This window comes from Diadema setosum, chromosome 13, assembly GCF_964275005.1.
Source record: "Diadema setosum chromosome 13, eeDiaSeto1, whole genome shotgun sequence".
Taxonomy (NCBI): domain Eukaryota; kingdom Metazoa; phylum Echinodermata; class Echinoidea; order Diadematoida; family Diadematidae; genus Diadema; species Diadema setosum.
Genome location: NC_092697.1, coordinates 14,216,949 through 14,242,010, shown reverse-complemented (window position 1 = coordinate 14,242,010; position 25,062 = coordinate 14,216,949). Strand labels below are relative to the sequence as shown.

The 25,062-nt window shown below is 41.2% G+C and overlaps 1 protein-coding gene across 1 annotated transcript; it reads left to right on the top strand.

Moving 5' to 3' along the window:
* On the top strand, window positions 1-23,888 carry LOC140236434 (uncharacterized). Its single transcript, XM_072316357.1, has 20 exons — window positions 1-214; window positions 2,462-2,579; window positions 3,369-3,447; window positions 5,714-5,860; window positions 7,024-7,087; window positions 7,579-7,653; window positions 8,397-8,541; window positions 9,343-9,545; window positions 10,518-10,703; window positions 11,976-12,078; window positions 12,428-12,531; window positions 13,165-13,347; window positions 13,968-14,099; window positions 14,495-14,596; window positions 14,877-17,804; window positions 18,796-18,891; window positions 20,476-20,827; window positions 21,300-21,475; window positions 22,282-22,374; window positions 23,601-23,888. The coding sequence occupies exons 1-20, from the start codon at window positions 56-58 to the stop codon at window positions 23,772-23,774; spliced, it is 5,619 nt and encodes a 1,872-aa protein (XP_072172458.1). The 5' UTR covers window positions 1-55; the 3' UTR covers window positions 23,775-23,888.
* Window positions 23,889-25,062: the final 1,174 nt, after the last annotated feature.

Below are 25,062 nucleotides of genomic sequence, written 5' to 3'. Positions count from 1 at the left end.
TCGGATGAGTGAGATCTTGGGACTAGCCAGGTCGCGACCCCAATGACCCGTTGCCATGGCGGCGTGTTTCTGCATTCGTCTCGGCAAGGAGACGGTGAAGACGCTGGACTTCCGGCACTGCGACCTGCACTTCGTGCCGGAGGAGATTGTGGAGTACGAGGACACGCTGGAGGAGCTCTACCTCGACTCCAATGACATCAGAGAGTTGCCCCGGGTGAGTGACTCGCTCTTCAGTGGTGCCCTCGTAATGCCACTAGAGATAAGATACAGCTGTATTTCTGTATAACACCAGAAACATTCACGGCATGAAACTTTTGCGAATAGGAGCCAACGGCCTATTTCGTGGAATGAAACTTTCATGAATTGTTACTGGCAGTCAATGCCATTGAGTAGACAAGAACTTTTGCTTGCATATTTAGCATATCTTGGCTCCTCGCGAAATTTGTGAAAGTTTCATGCGCGTGAAAATTTCTGGTTTTTCAGCGCATGTATATAATCACACAAATATATGGTACTGTACTCATGTGCTCACTCATACACAAATCAGGGGGTATGGGTTCACTTGCATACAAACGCTCCTACTCAATACATGTATGATTTGTACATGTATACATCATGTGGTATCATTGTGAAGACAAAGTTTATATACTCTCGTGGTCTCATGCTTATGGATGGATGTCTGGAAAAAGATGGAAGTTTGCTGTCCTCACTTTAAAATAAACATGTACATGTGTTCTCTCACATGCTTCCACAAATTGCACCTGTGGCTACTGTTTTCACTGGTAGACTTGACCAGCCTCCATTGAGGTCTTCATTGTTGATTTATTTGTCAACTTTTCACGACATTATTTCTTGATTATGTAAGACTTTATTTCATTAGAATCATACACAACACGATAACTTTCTGCACTGATGCTGTCTTACTCTCACTCTTTTGAGCTGATCATACTACCCAAACTGACTTGGGCAAGTGATAATAACAATACCGGACAATGTACATTTTGTAGATTGAAGGGATAGTATAGTAATGGTGGAGATGAGGATTGAGCTTTTAATGTTTTGTGAGATACCAAGGAACCACGTATGAAATGTTACAGAGTATACCATTCTAAGAGGAATTCAAAGTTTATTTGATGAAAATCGGTTTTGAAATGGCTGAGATATCCAAAAACAACGTAAAACAAAGCGATCCTTACAAAAGATGAGTCCTACCTTAAGATCGCTTTGTTTTGAAAATCTCATCTATTTCACAACCAATTTTCATGAAATGAAAGTTGAATTCGTCTTAGAATTGTATACTCTTTCATATTTCATAGAGATAATTTCTCATTTTTTCATCAAGGAAAGTTTAGAAACCTGAAGCCAGGTCTCAACTAAAACTAATTTCATCCCTTTAACCTCTTCTGCATGTGATCTATCTGCAATACATCACAGGTACACAAGGCTAACAGTACAAAATGAACGATATTGCTCGTCAGTGGTACAAGTGTAATTAACATACTTCGTGTTATTGTGATGCTGGGAATGCTGAATTTTGTTATGATGACCTGCAGAGAGGATAGGAAAGAAAAGGGAGAGAGAGAGAGAGAGAGACTAAATTGGGAACGTTGCTGTAAAAATTGCTGGAGGCCGTCTTTGACTCATCACTATAATGAGGTAAAAAAAATCGACTTTCTGGTATTTTGATAATTTGTCACTCCCTTTGAGCACAATTGGCCTGAAAGGCTATTTTGCTTGCATGATGATGCAGCACAGCAAATTTTGTTCAGTGAATACACATATTCTTGGAAATGTTGTTACAGAAACAGGTATAAATGTGAGTATATGTATCTATAATGTATAACTCTGTAAATTCACTTTAGACATTTGTTTGCATGATAGTTTCATGGAATGTATGCTGCCTGCCATCAGTGTGAAATGTGCATAATTTACATATTGCAATGCATTCTTGCATTTAAGGTACAGTATTATGAATACTTGGATATCCATGTGTATCCATTTAAGGATGTTTGTTCGTGTCCGTTTGCACATGTAGATATCCATCTTTGCTAACCAGGGTCGACAGGCTACCAGATTATATGCAAATGTTCATTTTTCAGTTCCATTCAAGTGGGAGGTGATTGGGGAGAGATGTGTCATTTACTCATGGCTGTTCACCATGATTGTTTTCAAAAGTTTACAAGGAGCTCTTGCAGCACAGAAGGTATCATGTTGTACATAGGCTCTGTACTTTAAGAGACTCACTTGTGAGTCTCTTTATTGGGGGGGGGGGAATGAAAATGGAATTCTTGATATTCTGATTATTGTCATGCTATAATGATTAATATGATTGTGAATGTGATTGTGATTGTGATTGCGATTGCAGTGGCAGTTGTGATTGCGATCATGATTGTGATTGCGATTGTGATTATGATTAACGATTAACATGATTGGTGTTGTTATTGTATCTATGTGTTTCCAGGACCTGTTCCACTGTCTGTTGTTGAGGAAACTAGGAGCTAGTGACAATGAGCTGGTCACTATCCCCAGCGCTGTGGCTAATCTCATCAACCTGGAGGAGCTGGACATCAGCAAGAATGGTCAGTAAGCAAACTGGACATCAAGAAAGTTTTCTCTGCTGTCCCAAGCCATACGATATATCTTAGGAATGAGATAATTTGAAGTGTTTTTTTTTTTTTTCAAGGGCTACAGATGTATGAGCCTATTGTTGCCCTCAAAATTGATGCAATATCTTGTGAAGGCAAAACTTACTGTTTGATTTCTTGAAGTCATAAGATTATTGAAATGACAAATCAATCTTTAACTTTCTCTCTATTCTGCTGAGAGACAAAGAAACCAATTTAGATGATTAGAATTGTTTGGAATAAGTTTTCCATTTCACACATCTCTCCCTTAGAAGTTACATAAAGTGATCTCTATTTCCTTATCATTGAAAACAGTTGCAACTATAAATACAAGTCAAAATTATATTGGATGAGTCTTTGGTTCCAGCCAATCGGAAGTACATATTGTGAGAATTAAATTAAATGTATTATTATTTTGTTGGAAATGATGAAAAATGAAAATGTGCTAGATGTAATTCGCCACAATGGCATTGAGATTCTCCATTATATACAATGTAGGTATGGAACACAGTGGACACCCATGTAAAAAAAAAGAAAAAAAATATACATATATAATTATATATATATGTTTCACTAGGCAGAAGTCAACTGTCGAAGCAGTTTCATTGTTGCAGGGGCTTAGCAGTTACTCGGAGTACATTTGAAAGCAATAGTGACGAGTTGGTAATGGGCTTGCTTTTCCTGCTAGAATGTCAGCTTGCATGTGAGAACTAAGGTGGCATCTTCTTCTCTCCTACAAAACAGGGATCGTTGAACTTCCAGATAACATCAAAAGCTGCAAGAAACTCGCTCTTGTGGAGGTCAGCGTTAATCCTCTTGGGAAGTAAGTAATCAGTCACCCTTATCACGCATTAACATGAAAATTTTTGCACATTTTGCACAATTTGCAACTAGTGCAAAAATAAAAGCATGCAAAATTTTTGCTTGTTGTTTTGCTTTTTTGATATTTGTGGTCTCTTTCACGTTCTCCAGTCCTGTAGCATGAGTGAATTTGCTGTCGTAATGCTGACCATGTACCTTTTACAGTATGTGGCGGGGGAGGGGCTCTGTTTGAAGTGCTCGTTACAATATTGAGACCATTAATGAAATTGAGAAGAAGTGACGTTCGTCTCACCCGACGGAGCATGAAATATCAGTCGCATGAAGGCTTCCACTCTGACAGTGCATTGTGCCATGTCTTGTCCTGTATATGTGTATTCTAAGGGTAAATCAAACCAACTGCAGACTGTATTTAATGTTGCTGTCCCTTCAAAGCAACTTTCAGACAGTATGCATGTCATTTTCACAGAGACAAAAATAGATTCATGAGTGGTTTCGAGACATGCTAGCAGGGAGTAGTGTGCAAATTGAGAATTCTGAACTCTCATAGAGGAGTTGAGTATTTTGTGACACTGAGCCTTGCACATTGTGTGATAATCTCCTGTGTTGAGCAGATGATCTACCTTTCTAACACAGTTGATCCCCTCTCTAGTGTGTGCCAATGTTGTGTTCACAGTGTCATTCATTCAGAATGGTGCAAAACAATGCTGTTTCAACATTGATGAAATTTTTACTAAATATCTATTATATACAGGGCAATGCATTGATTACATACATATTGATACACATTTATACATAAATATTGCTCCTTGTCCTACTTCAGTTGTACAGTAGATGAACAACAAGGCATGTATTTGCATGCAGCATACAAGTTTTGCCATTTCCTTTGACTCCGAGGACCACAGGATTGGAGGATGTTTTTCCAAGATTTGTGCAAATTGTTTTCCTCGAGTTCCTGCGTGAATTCCCAAAAGGACATCTGAGTCAATTCCATATGTATGTCCCATTAATCTGGCTTAGGCCCCACATACTTGTACCTGTCGTGGTTGCTGGGTAACTGTTTTAAACATGCCTCCCTTGGCCTTAAACCACTATGTAATTAGATTCATGAGCCTTGCTGTTTGATCATGAGTGCTAGTTGGTTTTTGTCATGAAATCAAACATTTTCATCCTTACGCAAGAATGGCAAACAACTTTTTTTTTTTTTACTCAAGAGAAAGAGACAAGTTTAATCTTCTTTAAATCTTTCTTTAACGAAGGGAAAAAAAAATTAACTGGATTGATGTACTGAAGAACCGTGTAAAGTTAGTTTGTTGATCACTGGGAAAATACTTAAACAAAGTTCTGTACGGTCCTAGATGTAAAAAACCTGCTACACACCAAAAATTTTGTATAGCAAATTGCGATGCGATATTAGGAAAATTATTCCCTGAAAGGTCTGGATGAACTTTGAACCCATTGAAGAAGGTCAAGGGTCAGAGGTTTTTTCTGTTTGTTTGTTTGTTTGTTTGTTTGTTGGAAGAATAGCCAACAGTCCTCATTTGGTCATTTATAATGTATTTATGTATATATTCAGTCCTGTGTAAATATTCAGTTTACGTGCAGTCCTGGGTGTATACATCTTTGTAGTGTGTACTGCCTTTGTGTGTAGTTGCAAGTAAGAGTATTCATGCCTTGAGTTCCAGACCTCCTTGGTCTGTTTCCCATTTGGTCTAAGGCAAGAAGCATTCAGCTCTTTAACCCTGAAACTGAGCCAAAGCTAAATCCTCAAGTCTCAACCTTTAACCCCAGTGCCAACCCTTTAGCTTAATCCGTCACCACCAAGATCAACTGTCAAATAAACCGAATAGATGTTGAGCCAGTGCTGGTGTACCCAAGGTTATGTCTATTTGTAAATCATTTCTTGTGCTATAAAAACCACCCCCTCCTACTGTGCACATACTATACATGTAAATGCCTATTTTGTTTCCTTATCTGTATGCAAATATTTGACAGTTATTCAGTATTTCATGTAATGATCAAATTATTGACCTCATCTGTCACCAGTTTAATGTGCCTGAATAACTCTCTGAGCATCTTTCTCCCTTTCCCTCTTCCCCACTCTCTCCTTCTTTCTCGCTGTATCTCTCCCTCTCACACACCCTCTGTCTCACATGCTCTTTGGCACACACACACACACACACACACACACTCGCACACTCTCTCTCTCTCTCTCTCTCTCTCCCCCTCCCTTTCTCCATCTCCCTCTCTATTGTCTTCCCATTGCCAAGGTTACCAGAGGGCTTCACCCAGCTGATGAACCTGACCCAGCTCTACCTCAATGACACGCTGCTGGACTACCTGCCTGCAAACTTTGGTCGCCTCACCCGACTCAAGGTCCTGGAGCTCAGAGACAACAGGCTCAAGGCGCTCCCAAAGTAAGCTTGTTCTTCCCCCCCCCCCCCCCCCCCCCCACCAATCTGAAGGTCAGATGTTCAAATCCCAGTAGACATGGATCTATATTTAAAGCCCCAGGGTGCTAACATTTGCAGATGAAAAAAAAAAAAAAATGAACACCTAGCTTTAGTGCTTCAAAATGTATTTCTAAAATATGAGTTTGGGATAAAAATAACCAACATGAAAATGTTACTCAGTATAATCAATATGAAATATTGTCTAATATTCAAAATGTGAAGATTTTTTTTTTCCAAAACTGCTTCTAGAATAAACTGTCACCATTAGTTTTTTGAGAAAATAAGTGCATATCCATGAGTATGCGGCTTTATTTGCAAAATATTTGGACGGCAGGGTGTTTTGTGATACAACTGAATTATACATATGCATCAAATATGATAATTCGAACATTTTTTGAATCACTGCTCACAATGTTAAATTCATTGTAGTGGCTTTAATGATATCTTCTGGTATGTGCCTGTAGCATTCCACCGTGCTTTAATGTTACAAGTGAAGATTTTTAATGCAAGTTTCCATACAAAGTGCATTATCTGATTGACTGAGACCGCTGTTGAATAAGACTCTAGATGGCTCTCTTTCCCAGCTCTTTATTCAGCATGACTAAGTTGTGTTTCAAAAAGGTGCTGCATAGAAGGAGTTAGTTTGTTTTGTACTTACAACTGTATATTATTGAAGTCGTAGCTACAAAGTGTATTATGCATCATTATTGTACATGTACATCAGCACCACAGCATGGGTTACTTGCTACCAAGTTGACTTGTATATCAGCCTAAATCATATTTGTGTTGGGATATCTTTATTTATCCCTTGATGCAAAGATTTCATTTGTGTTCATTTGGTATATTCACAGTCACTGATGTGGAAGAAGTAGCACTTTGTCATTACAGCTATACAATAAGACTTATTGATGCTTCTTTTTGAAGTTGTACACCTAATGCCACAGATAATAGGATTGGCTTATTGCATCCCAAAAACTCAATGATTATTGTATCTTTTGTTATTACATTTACATGTCATTGTCATGTTTCTGTAAAATGAAATGAAATGAAATGAAATAGAATTATGATTGTTATCATGATTATTTTCATTCATCATTTTTTCCCCCTCTCCCTTGTTTATTTTGCAGATCAATATCAAGATTATCTGAGTTGGAAAGATTGGATCTTGGGCAGAACAGCTTCAAAGAGATTGTAAGCAAGACTTTGTAGGATTCAGAATACTGTTAGCATTGATCCATTCTTTATACTGTGAAAACAACAGCAGAATGTTCCATGTGATTCCCCTGTGCTCTGGGGCCACTAGGGTTTTTTTGTTTGGTGTCTATACAAATGTACATGCCAAAGAATTGAGTGAGGTTGGGGGGGGGGGGGGCAGTCACTGCACATGTGAATTATGAACAAATACTCTGAAATTGTAAAGCATATTATTCATGCTAATGGTGCAGATTCAGCAGACAATTGAGCAGGCTGCTTGCATGCATGGCATTTATTTGATGCTTGTTTTCTTTCCTATTCTGTTCCACTCCCATCTGTAGTTGTTTATATATCATGCTAAACTATGCTCACTCTTTTCACCCCTTGTATATTCTGTACAATGCCATGTCTACAGTAGGTGATATTTGTATAGAAATGGTGTGTGGGATTCAAATCATTTGAATTCTTTGTTTGTTTGTTTGTTTCAGCCTGATGTGATTGGCTCGCTCACAAGGCTGACCGAAGTCTGGATCGATGCCAACAAAGTCATCCATTTGCCCAGTGTAAGTGATGACTTAGTCTCCAGTGTGAACATTCAGTAGAGATATCCATTTCATTTCCATCAAGCCAATAATTGGTGTATTAATTGTCATGGGATTAAGATGTCAGCCAAGATGTACTGTTAACAGAAATGAGTGTCCTTGTAATTTGCATTGTCACCGATATAAGTTGCTGCTGCTTAGATTAAGGATGTGTAGAAAGGGGGCAACAAAAGTTCTGATGATAAGGTCAACAGGAGTTTGGCCTCGGAAACATAACGACCCTATGCTGATCCACTGCATGGTTTCAGAATTCAGATAGCAGTACGTGGAGAAAGTGTGACATTTGCCACAAATCAGTCAGTTTTTATGAATAATGCCTCTCACTGGGAGAAACACAACTGTCATCAGTCACTCCACAATAAAATCAGACATTTCTGCTCATTTTGCTACATCAAGCAAGTGAAAAGAGTATTTCCATCCCATATACAGTCTTTCATATACATTGTATGTCTTTTTTGATCAATTTGTGGTTTTCTCTACCACTTTCTGGTAGAGCATGATTATTGTATCCTGTGAAATCATTTTTTGCCCTTCTACCAGGATCGTAGAAATATCAAATAATAGTGAGAAAAATTCTACTTGAACAGCTAAAACAGAAATAGATTGCTGACCATGATTATAAATCACTAACTGGAACAAGGTGCCTTCTCGTAAGGGGAATTTGAAATAATTCCCTCTCTTTTCATGTTTTCTTTGTTTCACAGTCGTTTGGTAACCTGACATCTCTGGTGTACTTTGATGCATCGTGTAATCGTCTTGCCCACCTCCCCACCGAGATGGGCAACCTGCAGAGTCTCACAGACCTCCACCTCTCCAAGAATTTCCTCCACCGTCTGCCAGATAACATAGGTAAGCAGTTGCACGATCACCGTCAAACCTCCTCCCACAATCATGGACACCGTACTGGTGTAGGCCTCCCCATAAAAAGCTCATCTGAGTGGCCCGTGCAAGTTACAATCTCTCACTCAAGTGGCAATCACTCGAGTACCATTGTACAGCATGACAGTATGTTCGTGGCTTCATGGCATTCCATCTCTCTGTGAAGGGTATGTTGGTAGCACCTGCAAGTGGCAGGTTCCTTACGAGGTAACCTCAGGGTATCACTCACATAATTACCATCATAAGTCAATCATTGTGCATTCATTCAACGAAGGAACCTGCAAGTGGCAGGTTCCTTACAAGGTAAACTCAGGGTATCATGCACTTCATTGCCATCATAAGTCATACATCATGCATTCACAGGTTCATGGCCTTTTAAGTCTCTACAGTTGGATCTGGTAGCCCTGTGTAAGTGGTAGTTTCTCGCTGATGTCACCACAGGGTAGCATTCACATGATTACCATCATGAAACCACACATTATGCATCATAGGATCACGGCCTTTATAGTCTGTACAGTCAGACTTGGTAACCCTTTGCAAGTGATAGCTTCTTTCCAAGTTAACCTCAAGCTATCACTCTCATGATTACTATCGTGAAACCATACTTCATGCGTTCATGGGTTCACAGCATACATTGTGTGTGTGTGTCTCTGCAGGCCACTTGAGAATGAGTAGCAAGGGACGATACAAGTGCTGATTGTTTTTACTCAGTGATTAAGCAATGTTTTCTGCATTCATGGGTTCATGGCCTCTCTCTCTCTCTCTACGCAGGCCAACTGAGCAGCCTGACGACACTGAAGGCGGACTGCAACCAGCTGTCCTCCCTGCCAGACCTGATGGGAGGACTAGAATCCCTGGAAGAACTCATCCTCAGTGCGAACGACCTGGAGGAGCTTCCCCCGAGCATCGGACGCCTGCGCAGACTGAGGCACCTCAACGTGGACGAGAACTTGCTGATGAGCGTCCCTCCTGAGGTATGAGGGCTGGCTCACTTTTGTGGAAAAAATCACCCACTTTTTCCACACACATGAACCACATTGAAGCATGGGTTGAGATCCCATTTTGTGGAATTAGTCTGGTTTCTAACAGACTGCGAAGTATAAGCCACTTTTGAATATGTCAATTACATTTTACATGCTACACTTTCTGTAGCAACATGAAAGCAGAGGTATACTCTTCAAGAAATTTAAATGACTTATTGATTTTTTTGTGAGAGGATTTCCGATCAGATTTGAGAGGTAAACATTTAGCTTGCCTTAAATAGGCAGATCAATTTTGACTTATATAAATATTGCATTTCATAGTCTCTCTAAACCTGTGAAGGAGGTGTATTAGTTATCATAGTGATTACACCATTTACTTGAAAAGCATCATGATGCTATCTAGACAGTGGTATGCTGATATTTCACCTTATCTGAACATGCATCGCTGACTTGCTGTGTTATAAATACCCACCTATTTAAAGGGATCGTATAGTTTTGGTTGAGACCTAATTTCAGGTTTCTAACATTTTTTGGTGAGATAATGAGAAACTTCTTATGAAATATGAAAAAGCATGTAATTCCATGAGGAATTCAACATTTATTTGATGAAAATTGGTTTTGAAATGGCCGAGATATCCAAAACAGAGCGATTCTAATAAAGTGTGGAACCCACATTTTATTACGATCGCTTTGTTTTACTTTGTTTTTGGATGTTTCAGTCATTCCAAACCCGATTTTCATTAAATGAGCTTTGAATTCCTCTTAGAATGGTATGCTCTGTACTATTTCATAAGTGTTTTCTTGGTATCTCGCAAAAAGTTGAAAGCCCAATTCTTATCTCCACCAATACTGTACCATCCCTTTAATGCAATAGTAATGTATTTGATACAGAAGACCATGCTGTGCCTCGGTCTGTAAGTCAGAGTTGTGCTCTGACTCCCGTCATCTAATCTTCTCCCACAGCTTGGAAGCTGCAGCAGCATCACGCTGCTCTCGATGAGGGGCAACCTTCTTCAGATCCTGCCCGACGAGATCGGGCACATCTCCAGCCTGACGGTGGTCAACCTCAGCAACAACCGCCTCCAGTGCCTGCCGTTCTCCTTCACCAAGCTGAAGAACCTCCAGGCCTTGTGGCTATCAGAGAACCAGGTAAAATTGGGCTTGTGTCCTTGTTCATAGTACTGTGTACGGCATATTTTTAGCAAGTCTGATTTTTTGTAAATCCAGACTTCTCAACAATTTCAGGAGTGGTTAAATTCGTGATCTTGAAGTACAGTAATGAATGGAGAAATGTATGTGTGCACATCACTATCATGTTGAGATCAGAGTAAATAATTTTGCGTTTTATTCAATTCATGAATAGTACCCAACTCACTAAATTTTCGAAAATAAAAATCTTGCGAAAGAAATGGCGTATACGGTAGTCTAAATGTGGAATATTTCCCAGCATGGGAATTTTCACGAATTGCCTGCTCTGCTGAATGAGCATGATGATAAGAATAAACAGATATTTGAAAGAGATGTTAAAATGTGTACATAAGTTCCTCTATCGGTGAAATTATAAATGAGAAACGTTCAGAGAAATTTGTCCAGCATGAAAAATTGATTGTGTAAATGTTTCCGCTTCTACAGTATGTTTGCTGCAATTATTACTCCTGCATCCTGTTTTTATGTTCTCTTCTCCACTGTGATTCTTGGAAATGTAAAGGTGCTCTTACTAACTCATTCTTACATGACAACAACCCCATGAAAGTTTCTGTCATTAGTATTGGAGCAGTTTACTGATTCAGTTGTATTTTTGCGCGTGCTCATGGGTCCAGTTTTTGTTCCTTGTTGCCTAGATTTACATAGGTAGCTTCTATCAAATCCATGGGTTAGATGTAGTCAATGGACTTAAACAAGTGCTTAATGTTTTATGTTTGTTGGCATACTTGTCATGTCATGCACATTTTTGTGGTAAAAATGTGCATAGTCCATTGACTAGATTTGAAGTACCTTTGTGAATTCCATCCAACTAGTGTGTTTGCCTATGAATTTCTATAAGTAGGTTGTGTCTTATTCCAATTGAATGACATACGTGGTGGATCCAAAAACTCTGATGAGGAATAACTGTAATGCCTATTATACACAGGTAATTGGTGTATCATAGACATGATTTAAGAAGAGTCAAGTCAAGTCAAATTATGGGGGATCATGTTTTCCCCTGAGTTTGTAATAAGAATGAATGTGCTGATAATAGCAAACTCACATTCTTGTTGTCTTGAATAGCACTTATAATGCCATGTCAGTTATTTTTTTAAGTTTTTGTATCACAAAGGACCATCTTCATGAAGCTGTGATAAAAATCCTTAGACATTCTATTGACCTTTGGAAAATGTTCATCTCTTTTTTTTGTCTTTTTTTTTTTCTCCTTGTCTTCAGTCCAAGCCCTTGATTCCTTTGCAGTCAGAGGTGGTTGACCAGTTTGGAACCCGGGTCCTGACATGTTTCCTGTTTCCACAGCAACCACAGGACTACGATGAAGGTGAGATGCGACTATCAATAGGATAGAGACTCATTCTTCAACTTTTTGTTGCTTTGCCTTTTTGCAAGTGAATTGTTTTGTTGTAATAATCCCACAACTCCTAAATTATGAAAGGATGAAATGAAAAATCAGGTGCAATATAATGATTTTGCCGTCACTGTTTCACAAAGTATCTCAGCATTAAAGAGTCTCAGTATTAAAGAGTCTCTCTTTAATGCTGAATAACTTTCCTGCATGTATGTTGATGTGTGATATATACAAGCAAAATATTTTGTGACAGTGTAGTGTTTACCTTCTCCATCACGTGTGTAATAATTTTTCGCCTCTCCCTTCTCATCTGAATGCATAGATTCATATTTGAGTGAAGGAGAGAGTTTCCACCAGTCTGTATGGGAGCAGGAGAGAGCCAAGAAACAGCGGATCGCCTTCGACGTGGCCGAATCAGAGAGGGAGGTACGGTAGCGGGCTCGTGATTCTGGGGTTTACTTTCTCAGTGAGGAACTTGTGATGGGATCATTGTATGATGGCTTGAATTTAGTGTCATTCTACAGTTGTACATAAACAGAAACTATAACTTACCTCACCAAGAAGAGAAAGTAGCTTTAGCTGTAATGTTCTGTACATGAATTGGTAAAATATCGATGTGACTTTACTCTGGAAAGACTCAGAACTGCAGACTATATTTCTATGAAGTTTTGTAATCTTTTCTTGTTGTTTTCCCTATTAAAGGGGCAAGTCCAGCCATAGAAATTAGCAAACACTTACCTTTGTTTTGGATTATTCTGCTTGGGGATTTTAGGCTCCAGCTCGTATCGGAGCATGGGGTTTATCAGTTTCCATGCAGTCTCCTCGGCTGATGTTTGTGCCGAATGTGACTTTGGAGTCCAAGCCAGGAGTGAAAAAGCCATGGGCAGGATTCGCATGGGAGGGTTGGTACGGATGAAGGATGTTGAAGATGTTCCTTTCTTCTTCTGTGTTTTACCATCCTCCAGTCAAGTTCTCTGGGCAGTTCTCTGGTTGTGAATGACAGTACTATTGCTTCTTCTTTTTACCCTCCCCCCCCCCCCCCCCGCCCCATCCCATCAGCATGCAAATACAGCGAGGTCCACCACACCATACCCCAAAGAGACCATCAGACCCAGGTTCAGGATGGGCGCGGTCTCGGCCACACCCAATGGCCACATCCCCTCCAAGAGACCCCATCTGGCAGACAGGGTCCACAACACCCATATGGAGCTCTTGCCCAGCAAGCCATCTGTCGATGTCAGGGTGAGTCATGGGGGTCAAGTTTGAGGAAAATTGGACAATCCATTGAAAAGTTGTGAATTTTTAAAGTTTTGGTGCAGCCATTGCTGGATGAGAAGACTTCTACAGTTTGGGATGTCACATATAAAAAACGATATAAAAAATATTTTTAAAAATCGTCAAAATTTCTTTTTTCCGTGAAAGCTTGCCACTAACATATGTGAAGGATAATATTATTCCATCTGCTTTTGGAAAGATGTAAGTTAAGTGCTCTTTCCTCGTGTTAATTAAGTGAAAATAATATGTTGAATTTCCATAATTTTTAATATTGTTTTCCATACATGACATCACAAAGTGTCAGAGTTTTTTTCATCCAGCTATGGCAGTACCAAAACTTGTTCAAACGTGTTCTGCAAATATTGCTGCATTTCCTCGATTCACATATATGTTTGGGTCTCACTCTCTTTTAATGTGTCAAGCAACAACACTCCCCTGTGCCTTTTTATGTAGAATATGCAATCATATGCATGTAAAACAAGGAGGTTAGAGTCGAGCATAGGGTGATACTATTATGACTTTGGCCCATGGAGAGGGAGATTACACACTTTCCTAAATTTTTTACCAACCTTATTTCGGTTTCCCAGAGTCCCCGGAGAGTGAGGGGGAGGCGAGAGATGGAGCTGGATGGGATTCGCATCAGGGAGGCAAAGGTCACGCGACCCAAGTCACCAGGGTCAGCCATGAGTGACAGCCTCCACCTGTTTCAAGCCGACAAGGTAACTTGTTGGAAACCAATGACTTCTGATCTGTCATTTTGTTTGTTTTTTTTCAGTGCTGCAGCTTCTGTATTTGAATCATACTCATTCTAGCCTTCCAATTTCCAGAGTTATACTTCGGTGCGCAGAATTTGAAATCAGTACATTTTTATTGTCAATTTTATACCACAGTACCTCTAGTTGCACGAAGAGCAAAAATCATTCATGACATGTTTCAGAGCTACTGTGATAGACGGTGTTCATGTTTGACTCACTTGGCAAGATAGATACCATTTATTGTTCTTGCTACTTACAGTGTATGTTTTAGCATGTGTATTTGATGTGTTAACAAGAGTTGAAACAGGTGTACTGGCACATGAAGCGCATTTACAACTGACAAATTTGTTTGCTTGCAGGAAAAGCGGGCCAAGGATAAGGCAAGGATCCGTCGCACCTCAAGTGCCGACAGCGATGCCGAAAATGCCTCTCCACGGAGCAGCAAGGGATTTTTCAAGAAGGTGAGGTGGTTTTTTTTTTTTTTAAGCTTGCAAAGAAGCGTAACCGCTCTGTATCCAGACAAGAAAATCCCATCTCGATTTAAAAAGGATTTGCACTTAATATACTTCAAGCATACACTTCAAAGAAATGGTATTCCCTATTGGTAATAGCAGTGATGGTAGTATAGATATGCTGAATCATGTAGGTGTCCTTTGCTACCCCATGTACATCTTCTGTCTTTATGCAGTCATTCTGTTATTTCCAGATATATTTCTTGTATCATTGGTGTCTTTCGTGCAGGCCAAATCTGACCGGGGAGCACACAGCGACACGGAAGTCATTGACCCAGAGTGGACACCCAGGAAGAGCAACATGAGGAGGTCACTGACCCTCGACCAGTCCATGGGTCAAGAGGGAAACTCCCCCGCTGGTGATTACAGGAGTCACAATGCCAACATTGGCAGCCCGACTGGCCAAAGCAACAAAAACATGTATGCCCATCAGAATGGACGTATTAAACAAGGTCATGCTGATGACACAGACTACAGGACAGTAGAGAGTGGACATAGCAGGAATGACCATAGGTCATCAGAGAAGAGGGGGTATGAGAGTGACTACGTGGAAGGGAGGAAGACCATAGTTGGGGCTGACCCAGAGGATGGGGTGAGGAGAAGGCCCAGAGGTGAGATGAAGTACCACGGGGATGACTTGAGGAGGCATAGTCTGACTCGAAATATGAACGCAGACCCTTCCAAGCTGGGTGACACACCCACCTCAAGTAAGGAAAATGTCAAGGCAAGGCGGAACACCCAGAAGCCCCGTTCTGGATATGGCACCGATCCTGAGCTCGAGGAACTCTATCACAACTCCCTGGAGCGACGCTCCGGAACGAAACATCAACCCGCATACCAGACCCCACCAAAGAAAACAGGGTACGATGTGGCTGGACCAAACAAAGTTGCTGCTGAAGTTCAGAGAAGTGAACACAAAAACAGTAAACCAGTGAGCAATCCATACTCTGGTTATGGAACAGATTCGGAGGTGATGGCGTACACAGGTTTACCGTTTGATAGTGCCCCATCCACGAGGGACCACGGGAGATCTTCCAGGGGGGCTCAAAGAACTTTGGAGAGGCAGAGTAGGATGTCGAAGGAACAGGGATACCACATGGATTCCCATCCAAGAAATAGTGCTGCTCCTGGGAGGGACCATGAGGTGGAAGAAAGAGACAGGAGGACCGAAGATGCAGAGGACGAGGAGTTACAGTGGGTCTATCCAACCTTCTCCCCAGAGCAGTCTGCCAAAGGACACGAGGAGGAGCACATGCCACGAAGACAACTCACAGAGGAACCCAGGCCAGGCTTTTCCCGACACCACGCCCACAATCATCCGGTAGAGCTCGGTCGCATTGCAGTGGCCAATGCCAGCGTGCAGCGATCTGAGGGACACTCTAAGGAGTCAGAGATTGGGGAGCACTCTTCCAAAGACGAGACCGACAACCAGCAGACGCTACAGTGGGACATCTCGGAGATTCTCGGCAGCTCCAGTCAGACCGGTGGACAGAGTGGCACAGATACCCCTACTGCCTCGCCTCAGAAGGGTGCAAGGGATGACAGTGACCAAGGTGCAGATAGGAAGGGTAACAAAAAAGTGAAGTCCTCCACCCCAGAGGATGTAAAACAAGTGAAGAAAGGTCTTGTTGTGATTGATCTTCCAGCACCAAAGGCAAATAATGGTCTCAAGGTTGTGGAGGGACAGATGAACAACCTTAGACTAACACCGTCAAATCAAACTGTCAACGAGGAGCACAAACCTCCTCCCGCATATTTCAGAAGGAGAGATCCAAACTCACCACTACCTCCAAGTCCAGCAGATAGACTTTACATTAATCCGCCAGCATCTGCCTCCGGTCAGAAGAACAACCCCGGTCCCTCTCCTCTTCCAGGCCACTTTCACCGTCAACGACAAACCGACTCCCCCATGCCAACTCAAGGAAGTAGATTCAATTCCAAAAGCTCTTCGTCAGAGACCAACGCTGCAAACAGGGTTCCCAGTGGATTTTTACAAGATGACCAAAGGCACCATCCAGAAAGAACCCCCAGCAAGGAAACTCCACAGTCTGGCCAGCCTGCCAAGCGGGGTGCCATTCCAAGCTACGAGGAAGCCCTGAGACGCAGGAGAGAGAGTCTCAACAGAGAGCAAGTCAAGGCTCTCAACTCCCTATCTGGGTTCGGACCCAAGGTGCAGTCGAGGCAGACTGACCACGTGGCTGTGTCAAATGACAACATCCGTGATCCAGAAGAAAGAGGTCGATATGTGACAACTCAGAGGAGCAATACCAGTGACAGACTCAGCAACGAGAGGGAAAGACCTCCGGATGATTACGAGAGCGTAGATGATTGGTATCCGGATCCCGAGTCAGCCGACCATGAGGTGCAGGGGCAGCCTCATGACAGAGAAGCACGTCTAAATCTGAATGATGTGAACAGGGGAGCACGTCTAAATCTGAATGATGTGAACAGGGGAGCAAGCCCCGTCAAACACTCGGACAGCAATGAAAACATTATCTTACCTCAGGATCAAAAGTTGAGCATCAAAGGTGCGCCCCAGATGCCAAACTCTAACCATGATAGATGGAACAGAGTGAATCCCCACACTGAAGGAAATGCAACAAGGTTGCCTAGGCAACAAGATCAGGGTGATAAGAAATACCTCCATTGGGACTTGCAGAGATACAGGGATGAGACTGATAATGTGGGAAAAATTGAGGCTGATGTCAACAGGAATTTTGTGAGAGGGCAGTCCCCTGTTCCAGATTATGCAGCTCACAGGATACCACCTTACCAGGATGGTCACCTAGCAACCACAAGAGGCAGACCTCCTCCACCAAATTATGGACACCAGGCTTCCCCATCTCCTGCTTACAAGAGACAGGGAAATCTCCCAGAGTACCCACGATCAAGGGACTCTTCCCTGGACAGGCAGGCTGCTCTGGACCCTCGCTCGCAGCAGGACGCAGCCCACAGACACGCACACAGTGGAGGACACGGCCAGACGCCCGTGCAGGAATCTCCTCCGCCTTACAGGGGTCATCGTGCCAGGAGGGATTCTTCGGCTGAGAGACCTCCCGACGGCACCCGCAACTCCCCAGAAGTGAACGAGGAGAACTGGAGGCAGCATCTCCTGGCCAAGCTGGCCAAGAAGAATAACATGGGACACGCACATCAGGTAAGCATACTATCTTTCCTGCTCATTTGACAATTGTTTTCCTGATGTAAATGGCAGCACATCAGTAGTTCAGTTGGGTGCCGTCAACACAGATGAACATCAGTTTTCAAGGACAATGAAGAATATTCAGATACCTGTCAACAAATCTTTGCAAATGTTTCTTGAGACAAGCATATGTCAAGAGTAACCTCCAGCCACACTCCCAAACAAGTTGGTCAAAGCTGCCTTTGCTGCTTACATGATTTTGTGATATATAAATGGCAGTCTCATTGTGGCAGTACTAGAGATTTCCTTGATATTATTTGATTGAGTGCCGTAGTAGCACTACACTTGCCAGACTTCTCTGTTTACACACACAGGTGGATGGTGCCCCCAGACTGGAATTTTGATACGTAGTACTGTGCCAGAAATCGTCAATGTTGTAATGCAAGTTTTGGAGAAAAACTTTAATTTTTTTTTCTCTGAGAGTTCTTCCTCTGATTTATTCTGTACCTTTCCAATTATTGGGTCTGTTCATACTTCATAAGACTGAGGCGTATGTTCCTCATCCCATGATATGATGGTTTGGCGTGCCATGGATGTCGGTCCAGCCTTGTACTTCATGGAACTGTAATCATTGAGGGGATGACTAACTGTGGTACTAACATTAACACTAATATGAAAATTATTTATACTTCATACCATTATATTGATTTACAGTACTCTTATACAGTATATGTTTATCATGCATACATGTGTATTTATATACACTATGAGCTGTTATTTCTGAGAGGGTTTAATTTTCACGATCAATCACAGTTGGACCGCGAATTTAACAACATGCGAAAATGTCACCATACTCAAGATCAAACAGCCTTACATAGGGGCAATGAGACAATACTACATTTACTCACTGTCTTATTAATGAAAGATGATGGGGGGTAGTGGAATTAGAGAATGTTGCTATGAAAAGACTGCTTCAGTCTGTGATTGCTAATCTGTTCCGCCGCAGACGCCCGTTTCGATCCGCTCTGGTGGTGGTGGCCACCCCGCCACCGTCCAGAGCAGGCGGTTACAGGTCTTGAGAGCAAGGATGCAGAATGAGATGGTAAGTCTCATACCTCCAGAGTGTTCCCCCCCCCCCCCCGCCCCTCATCTCCCAACCCGACCCACCCCCATCCCACCTTCATCTCCCAACCCAAACCACACCCCCATCCCTCATCTCTCCACTCTCCACTCAGCACCAAAATTCCTCACCTAGTCATTGGTTGTGATTTTGCACCCATGTTGGTTTCTTCCTGCGTAGAAGATAGAGGTAGCAGTGGGTTTTGTGAAGATATGGGTAAAGATTTTGATGCATAGTTCAGTTGTAGTGGTGGTGGGTCAACTAGCCTACTCTTCTGTTTGTTGTCACTGTGGATAATTTGTATTGCACTGACTAAATTGAGATTTGTTGTTTTATGTGTTGTCACCATTACACTTAACAATTAACATTATATATTTCTAACATTCATTAATAACTTCTCACTGACCAGGCTGATGCCAAGCAAGAGTTTTAGTGCATATCATGAGATTGATTTTTTTTAATGTACTCAACAAAACTTTTGCAGTGTTTTGTCACACTAATATTAAACTTCTGTGAAAGAAGAAGGAAAAAAAACCACCCAAAACCCAGGTATACATTGTATGTTAGCGTGTCAGGTAAAATGTTTTATGTGATAAAAACACGGCCAGCTCATTGTAGAACAAAGGATGCTGATATTATCCCAAGCTTTTCTGTGCAAGGAGAGTTAGGGCAAGGCTCAAAGTTTGTCTCGAATGTCATCAGCAGTTAGAAGCTGATAGAAGATAGGAATCATCCATATCAAGGGTCATAGAGTTACTCGTGTGCCTTGTGAGACATGTTACAAACAAGCTTAGAAATGTACAAGCTGTACTGCATTTTTTTTTTGAATGTCACATGGCTCTCATTTGTTTTGCTCTTTCCTTGCGATTGACATCACTGAATTAGTTGTGCTCTCAGAATTGTGTCAGTTTTCTTTGCTTACTATCACCTTTTTGATTCATTTTCAGTGTATTTTCTCCTCTTTATTTATTTGTTTTCGTAGTTATCTTTTCGTAGTGAAGTCAAATGCCTTTAACGGTTGGAGGAGGATATTCACAGTTAATATGTCTGCTATAAATCTCCCAAAGTAGCTGCAAGTGAAGTTTTTTTTTTTTTCACTGTTCCCCAAATAGTTTCTGTATTTGCAGAAAATGTATTGCACTTTGCATCTTTTGATTCTTGCTTTTCTTCCTTTGACCAGGATCTTTGTCATTGTAGTTGTATAGGAGCATCCATACATTTACTGCACTGATTTTTTTATTCCTTTTTGCTGTCTTTCTTTCTGTTATGACAAGATGGCATCATTAGACATGATGGGGGATTGTCAAAAACAATGAATGAATTAATGCCTGCTTGAATTTATGTGGTTGGCTTGGTAAAATTGCACTCCCTGCATAAAAGGTGATTCCCTTAGAGTCTTTAATGGAAGGAAAACAAACAAACAAATGAACCAACAAACAAACAAACAGATATTATAAACATTATCCACTGGGTGAGATGATGATAAAATGCAATTACAGAGGAGGTGAGCAGGACTATGAATACCATTTTTCCTAATATATACTTTGTAATCATATTGTGTTTCAGAGGTCCAGTGATGATTGCAGTGATGATGTCTTCCATAACCCCGCCCTGCCGTCACGCTCTCCAGCGGGACCCCACCCCCACCAGAACTCTGCCAGGCACCACCAACATCCACCCCAACCTCACCCCAGCCACGCCCCCCACCTGGAGCAGACAGAGGGATGCCTGCATCGACACCCCCACTACCACCCGTCACCCCAGAGCCACGCCTACTCCACTCCCCCAAACTCCCTGCCGGAGGACCAGGGCAGAAGAGGTCCCCCACCCAGTTACCATAGAGACGAGTCCCCGCCCACCTACGGCAGACCGCCAGCGCAAATCGTGGAGCAGATGAGTGTGGAGGACCTGAGAAGAGGTAGGCAGCTGGAGGCCCATGGATGAGTTAGACCAGATTTGATGATCTTTTCAGTTCTTCTGATGTTAAGACTTTTGTCGTAAATGACCATCTATCCTTAACAGCCTTCCACAACTGTACCTCACAACTGATTCACCAAAGTGTGGAACTTCCAACTTGAACTCATTTGCTGTACAGTGTAATAATTGCAATGGCTGAAAGAGAGAATTACTGTGTCATAAGCAAGTACAGAGGGAGGACACATGTTACAGGGGGTGTGTACTTATTTCCAACATCCATCCTTCTTTATTCCTCCATATCCAGGCATTAAGACTTCTTACATTCCAGACTGCAACTACAAGTTTAACTTAAACCTCTCAGTGTCAAGGAATTAAGACGATTTTGTCTGCCAGTAACTGTATATCTTATTATGCATGAATGTCCCTTTTCATGATCTGCGTTAAGGTTCCTGTGTGTCTTGTATATCTGCCAGGTACACCACCCGGTAGCTCCGGTAGCTCCACCACGGGAGGCAATGGGCGTGGGTTTGCCCCCTCTCCCAGCCTGCAGAGGCGCCTGCACCCCTACCAGCAGACCTCCACCGGACCTTCCCAGTCACCCCTGCCGATGAGGAGGGCAGATCCTGATGGTACAGGAGGACCAAAGAGAGTGAGTGATTCCTATATATCACAGAGAAGAAGAGAAATCCATATACTGTATACGCCAAATATTTCATGAGGTTTTTATTTTCGCGAATTTCACGAATTGGGTGCTATTCGCAAAATTAAAGACACACGAAAATATTGACTCTGATCCCGATATGAATGTGACATGCACGTATACATTTCTCCATTCAATAGTTTGCTGCACATGAATTTAATCACTCTTGAAATCGTTGGGAAGTCTAGATTCGCAAAAATTTGGACTTGCTGAATATATGGCGTATACAGTGTATGCCTATTTTTGAGTTTTCTTTCTTAGCAAGAATATAAGAATATAAGCCTACTGAATTAAATCCCAAATTTCAAGTTATGTTTTTCATAAATTGGTAATGCAGTTATATTACAGATTAAGTCAATTTTTTTTTTTGAATAAAATGTGATTTGTACATATCTTTCACCATATAACAACACTAGAGATTTATGCAAATAGTAATTGTCATTAAACTGATATATATACTTATCCATGCAATTGCAATGAATGGTTTTCAGTGTTGCATTTCTGCAACACTGATAGATGAGTTCATTTGAATAGACAATTTACTTCTTTTTCTTATCTTTTTTTTGCTGATGCTTTGCGTAAGAATTTGTAATTTATGACTACACATTCTCGACACAAATACACCCTTCCTTAAAAAGGTGATTATACCATTTGATATTATTTGAAATAAATCTCTTGTTACAAGTTCAAAGGATGTCACACCCATTATTCACACATTGCTTGAACCATGATTATTCACACGTTCAACCCAACAGATCCCCGTCAGTATTTACAAGAACCCTGGGCTTGGGTTCAGCATAACGGGAGGCAAGAACTCACCGGGCAACCCATACCATCCAGAAGACATGGTGAGTTCCCTGATTACTGTATATGTCATATATTTAGCGAATCTAATTTTTCGCGAATTAGGACTTCCTGACAATTTCGTGAGTGGTTTAATTAATTCGCGATTGTAGAGTACAGTACTGAATGGGGAAGTATATGCGTGCATGTCACAATCATGTCAGGATCAGAGCTAATATTTTTTTGTGTTTTTACATTCACAAATAGCATCTGACTCGCAAACTTGGCGAAAATAAAAGCCTTGAGAAATATTTGACATATACGGTATTCCTCCAAACATTGTTTTTGCATCGCAAAATTTGTCCTCCACAGAATGTGTATTCATTATAATGTAGAATATACGTAAATTTTGAGTGAAAATTATTACTACCAGTGTTTTGTCAGCACCCCCTCCCTTTCTCCCCAATGGGCTGAACCCTTTCCGTGCTTTCCGTGCAAATTAGCCAGCTTACTGTTACTTTCCCCAATCAACCAAGATGTAACAAAACTGATCATCAGTCTACAGTGATTAAGGATTAAGTAAACTTCAGCCAGCGATCAAGTTCCCCCTAGATTGCGATCACGGGCGATCAGTGATCGCATACGCGATATGTCGCAATCAATTGATTGTATGCCGAATTGCATACAATCACTGATCGCCCGTGATCGCGATCTAGGGGGAACTTGATCGCTGGCTGAACTGTAGGTTCCCTAATCAGGAATCCCCTTGCTATCACCTTTACCTGGACTGTGGCATTGCTGTGCCTGAGTGGATTGTCTTACTATACAGGTTTTGGGAATTTAACAAATGCTGCTTAAATACAACTGTAGCTTTGCAAGTTTAATCTGAGTGCATGGGCAAACAAAAGTGCGTATTTTCAGAGAATATCGTGTCTAAATGTTATGATTACTTGTACTTAGTAGAGGAAAATGGTTCTCCCCTAAGAAGAAAGGATATTTTTGTGGCATAGAAAAGATGTGGAAACATGCATGAGGAGTGAAAAAGACAAAGGAAAGGAAACTACATGTGTATTAAGATTGTTTAAAAGGAAAGGCACATCAAACATGAAAACAAATTGTCTTAGATAGAAGGAAAATAGAAGTTTGAAATGCTGTAGGAAAGTATCCGAAGAATGTTATTCTAGCTATCACATCATGATGTTCATCCAGTCACTTACTGGTATTTGACAAACCCATAAACTGTGATGTAATGAAATGTGAGATGACCATTGGGTAATGATTGTCCCCTCAGGGCATCTTTGTGACCAAAGTCCAGCTCGATGGCCCCGCCGACCACCTCCTTGTCCCCGGCGACAAGATCCTGGAGGTCAACGACCGGGACTTCCTGGACATCGACCACGAGGAGGCGGTCACCATGCTGAAGATCAGCAATCCCGTTACCATGGTGATTAGCAGGGAGACGTGATGGTATCCAATCCTTATCAGGCCAATTCACCAAAGACGTGAACTAAAACCAAAAATCCCAACTTGATTCCGAAGTATTCCACCACGCATGATTCAAAGTTCAATTTTCTGATGCCATATACAATGTATCACTGCCATGTAGTGTTCAGACCAATTGTATGATGTTCTGATTCTGTTTTTATTGATCGTGGAAAACAACATTTGATGATTCTGGTCACTCATTTATTATTTTTTAACCTTTCAACTAACATTGTTTTTTCTCAGCAGATGTTTTTGTTTGTCAAACTTTGAAGGGAAATCATTATTAAAGCAATTGTTTTCATTCTAGGAAAAACCTATTGTGTTCCCTCAACATTCCTTCTTAACCTGTTGAGGACGAGTCCCGAATATACTCGGGCAAATGTCTGTGGGAAATGTATGTTGTAGCAAAATCAGCCTGTCCTCAACAGATTAGCATCAAAGTTATGTGAGGCTAATTGTTTTTAATATGATTTATCAGTGATGGTATTCAAAATGGTATTTGTTCATTGTAAATCTGCTTCCAAGTTGTTTGGTCACTATGAATTTTTTGAAGAATATGAAGATTCCCCATAGTCTTTTGATCATGTGACCAGTGATATGATTGAGCGTATAATATATGTAATTATGGTTCATGCAAATCTGTGGTTTAATAATATGAGACATTCCCTGCTGTTGGACAAATAGAAGATTTCAGTCTGTGAGAAGCGATAGGGTGTTGAAATCCATGTGGTATGCAAAGCAGCAGTGTCCTTTTGCATCTCATCTTGACAATATGATTGTAGTGCTTGATCTACATTGAGTGCTTACATGTTGGCGTCAAGTGTGTAAATGCCAATATTCCAAGCTTCAGTTAAGGGGAACATTAGACGTCTGGAATTTACCACAATTTTCAGTGCATTACTTTTGACGTAGGAGGATTTAATTTCATTCTAAAATTTTCTTCAGAAATTGTCACCCTTGTTCAGTTTCTCACTTTTCAGTATTTTTCCAATGATGAGGCTGCTCTATGTCCATAATTTGTGTCACTTTTGAGATTAAGGGTGAGAAATGGTATAAGTGTGAAAGTAAATGTTTTTATGCTTACTTTTATTAAAGTAGGACAGCATTCCTTGTTTGTGAAAATATGCATTCCAGGTGTGAATGAGAATCATAACAGGGTAGGTGTCTAAGGCTGCGTTTATTAAATTTGCATACAGAAAAACAGTTTTGAATTATGGTTTTGTAATATTTTTTGACAGAGGAGTGTTTATGAGAGTTTTCCCAAGCAT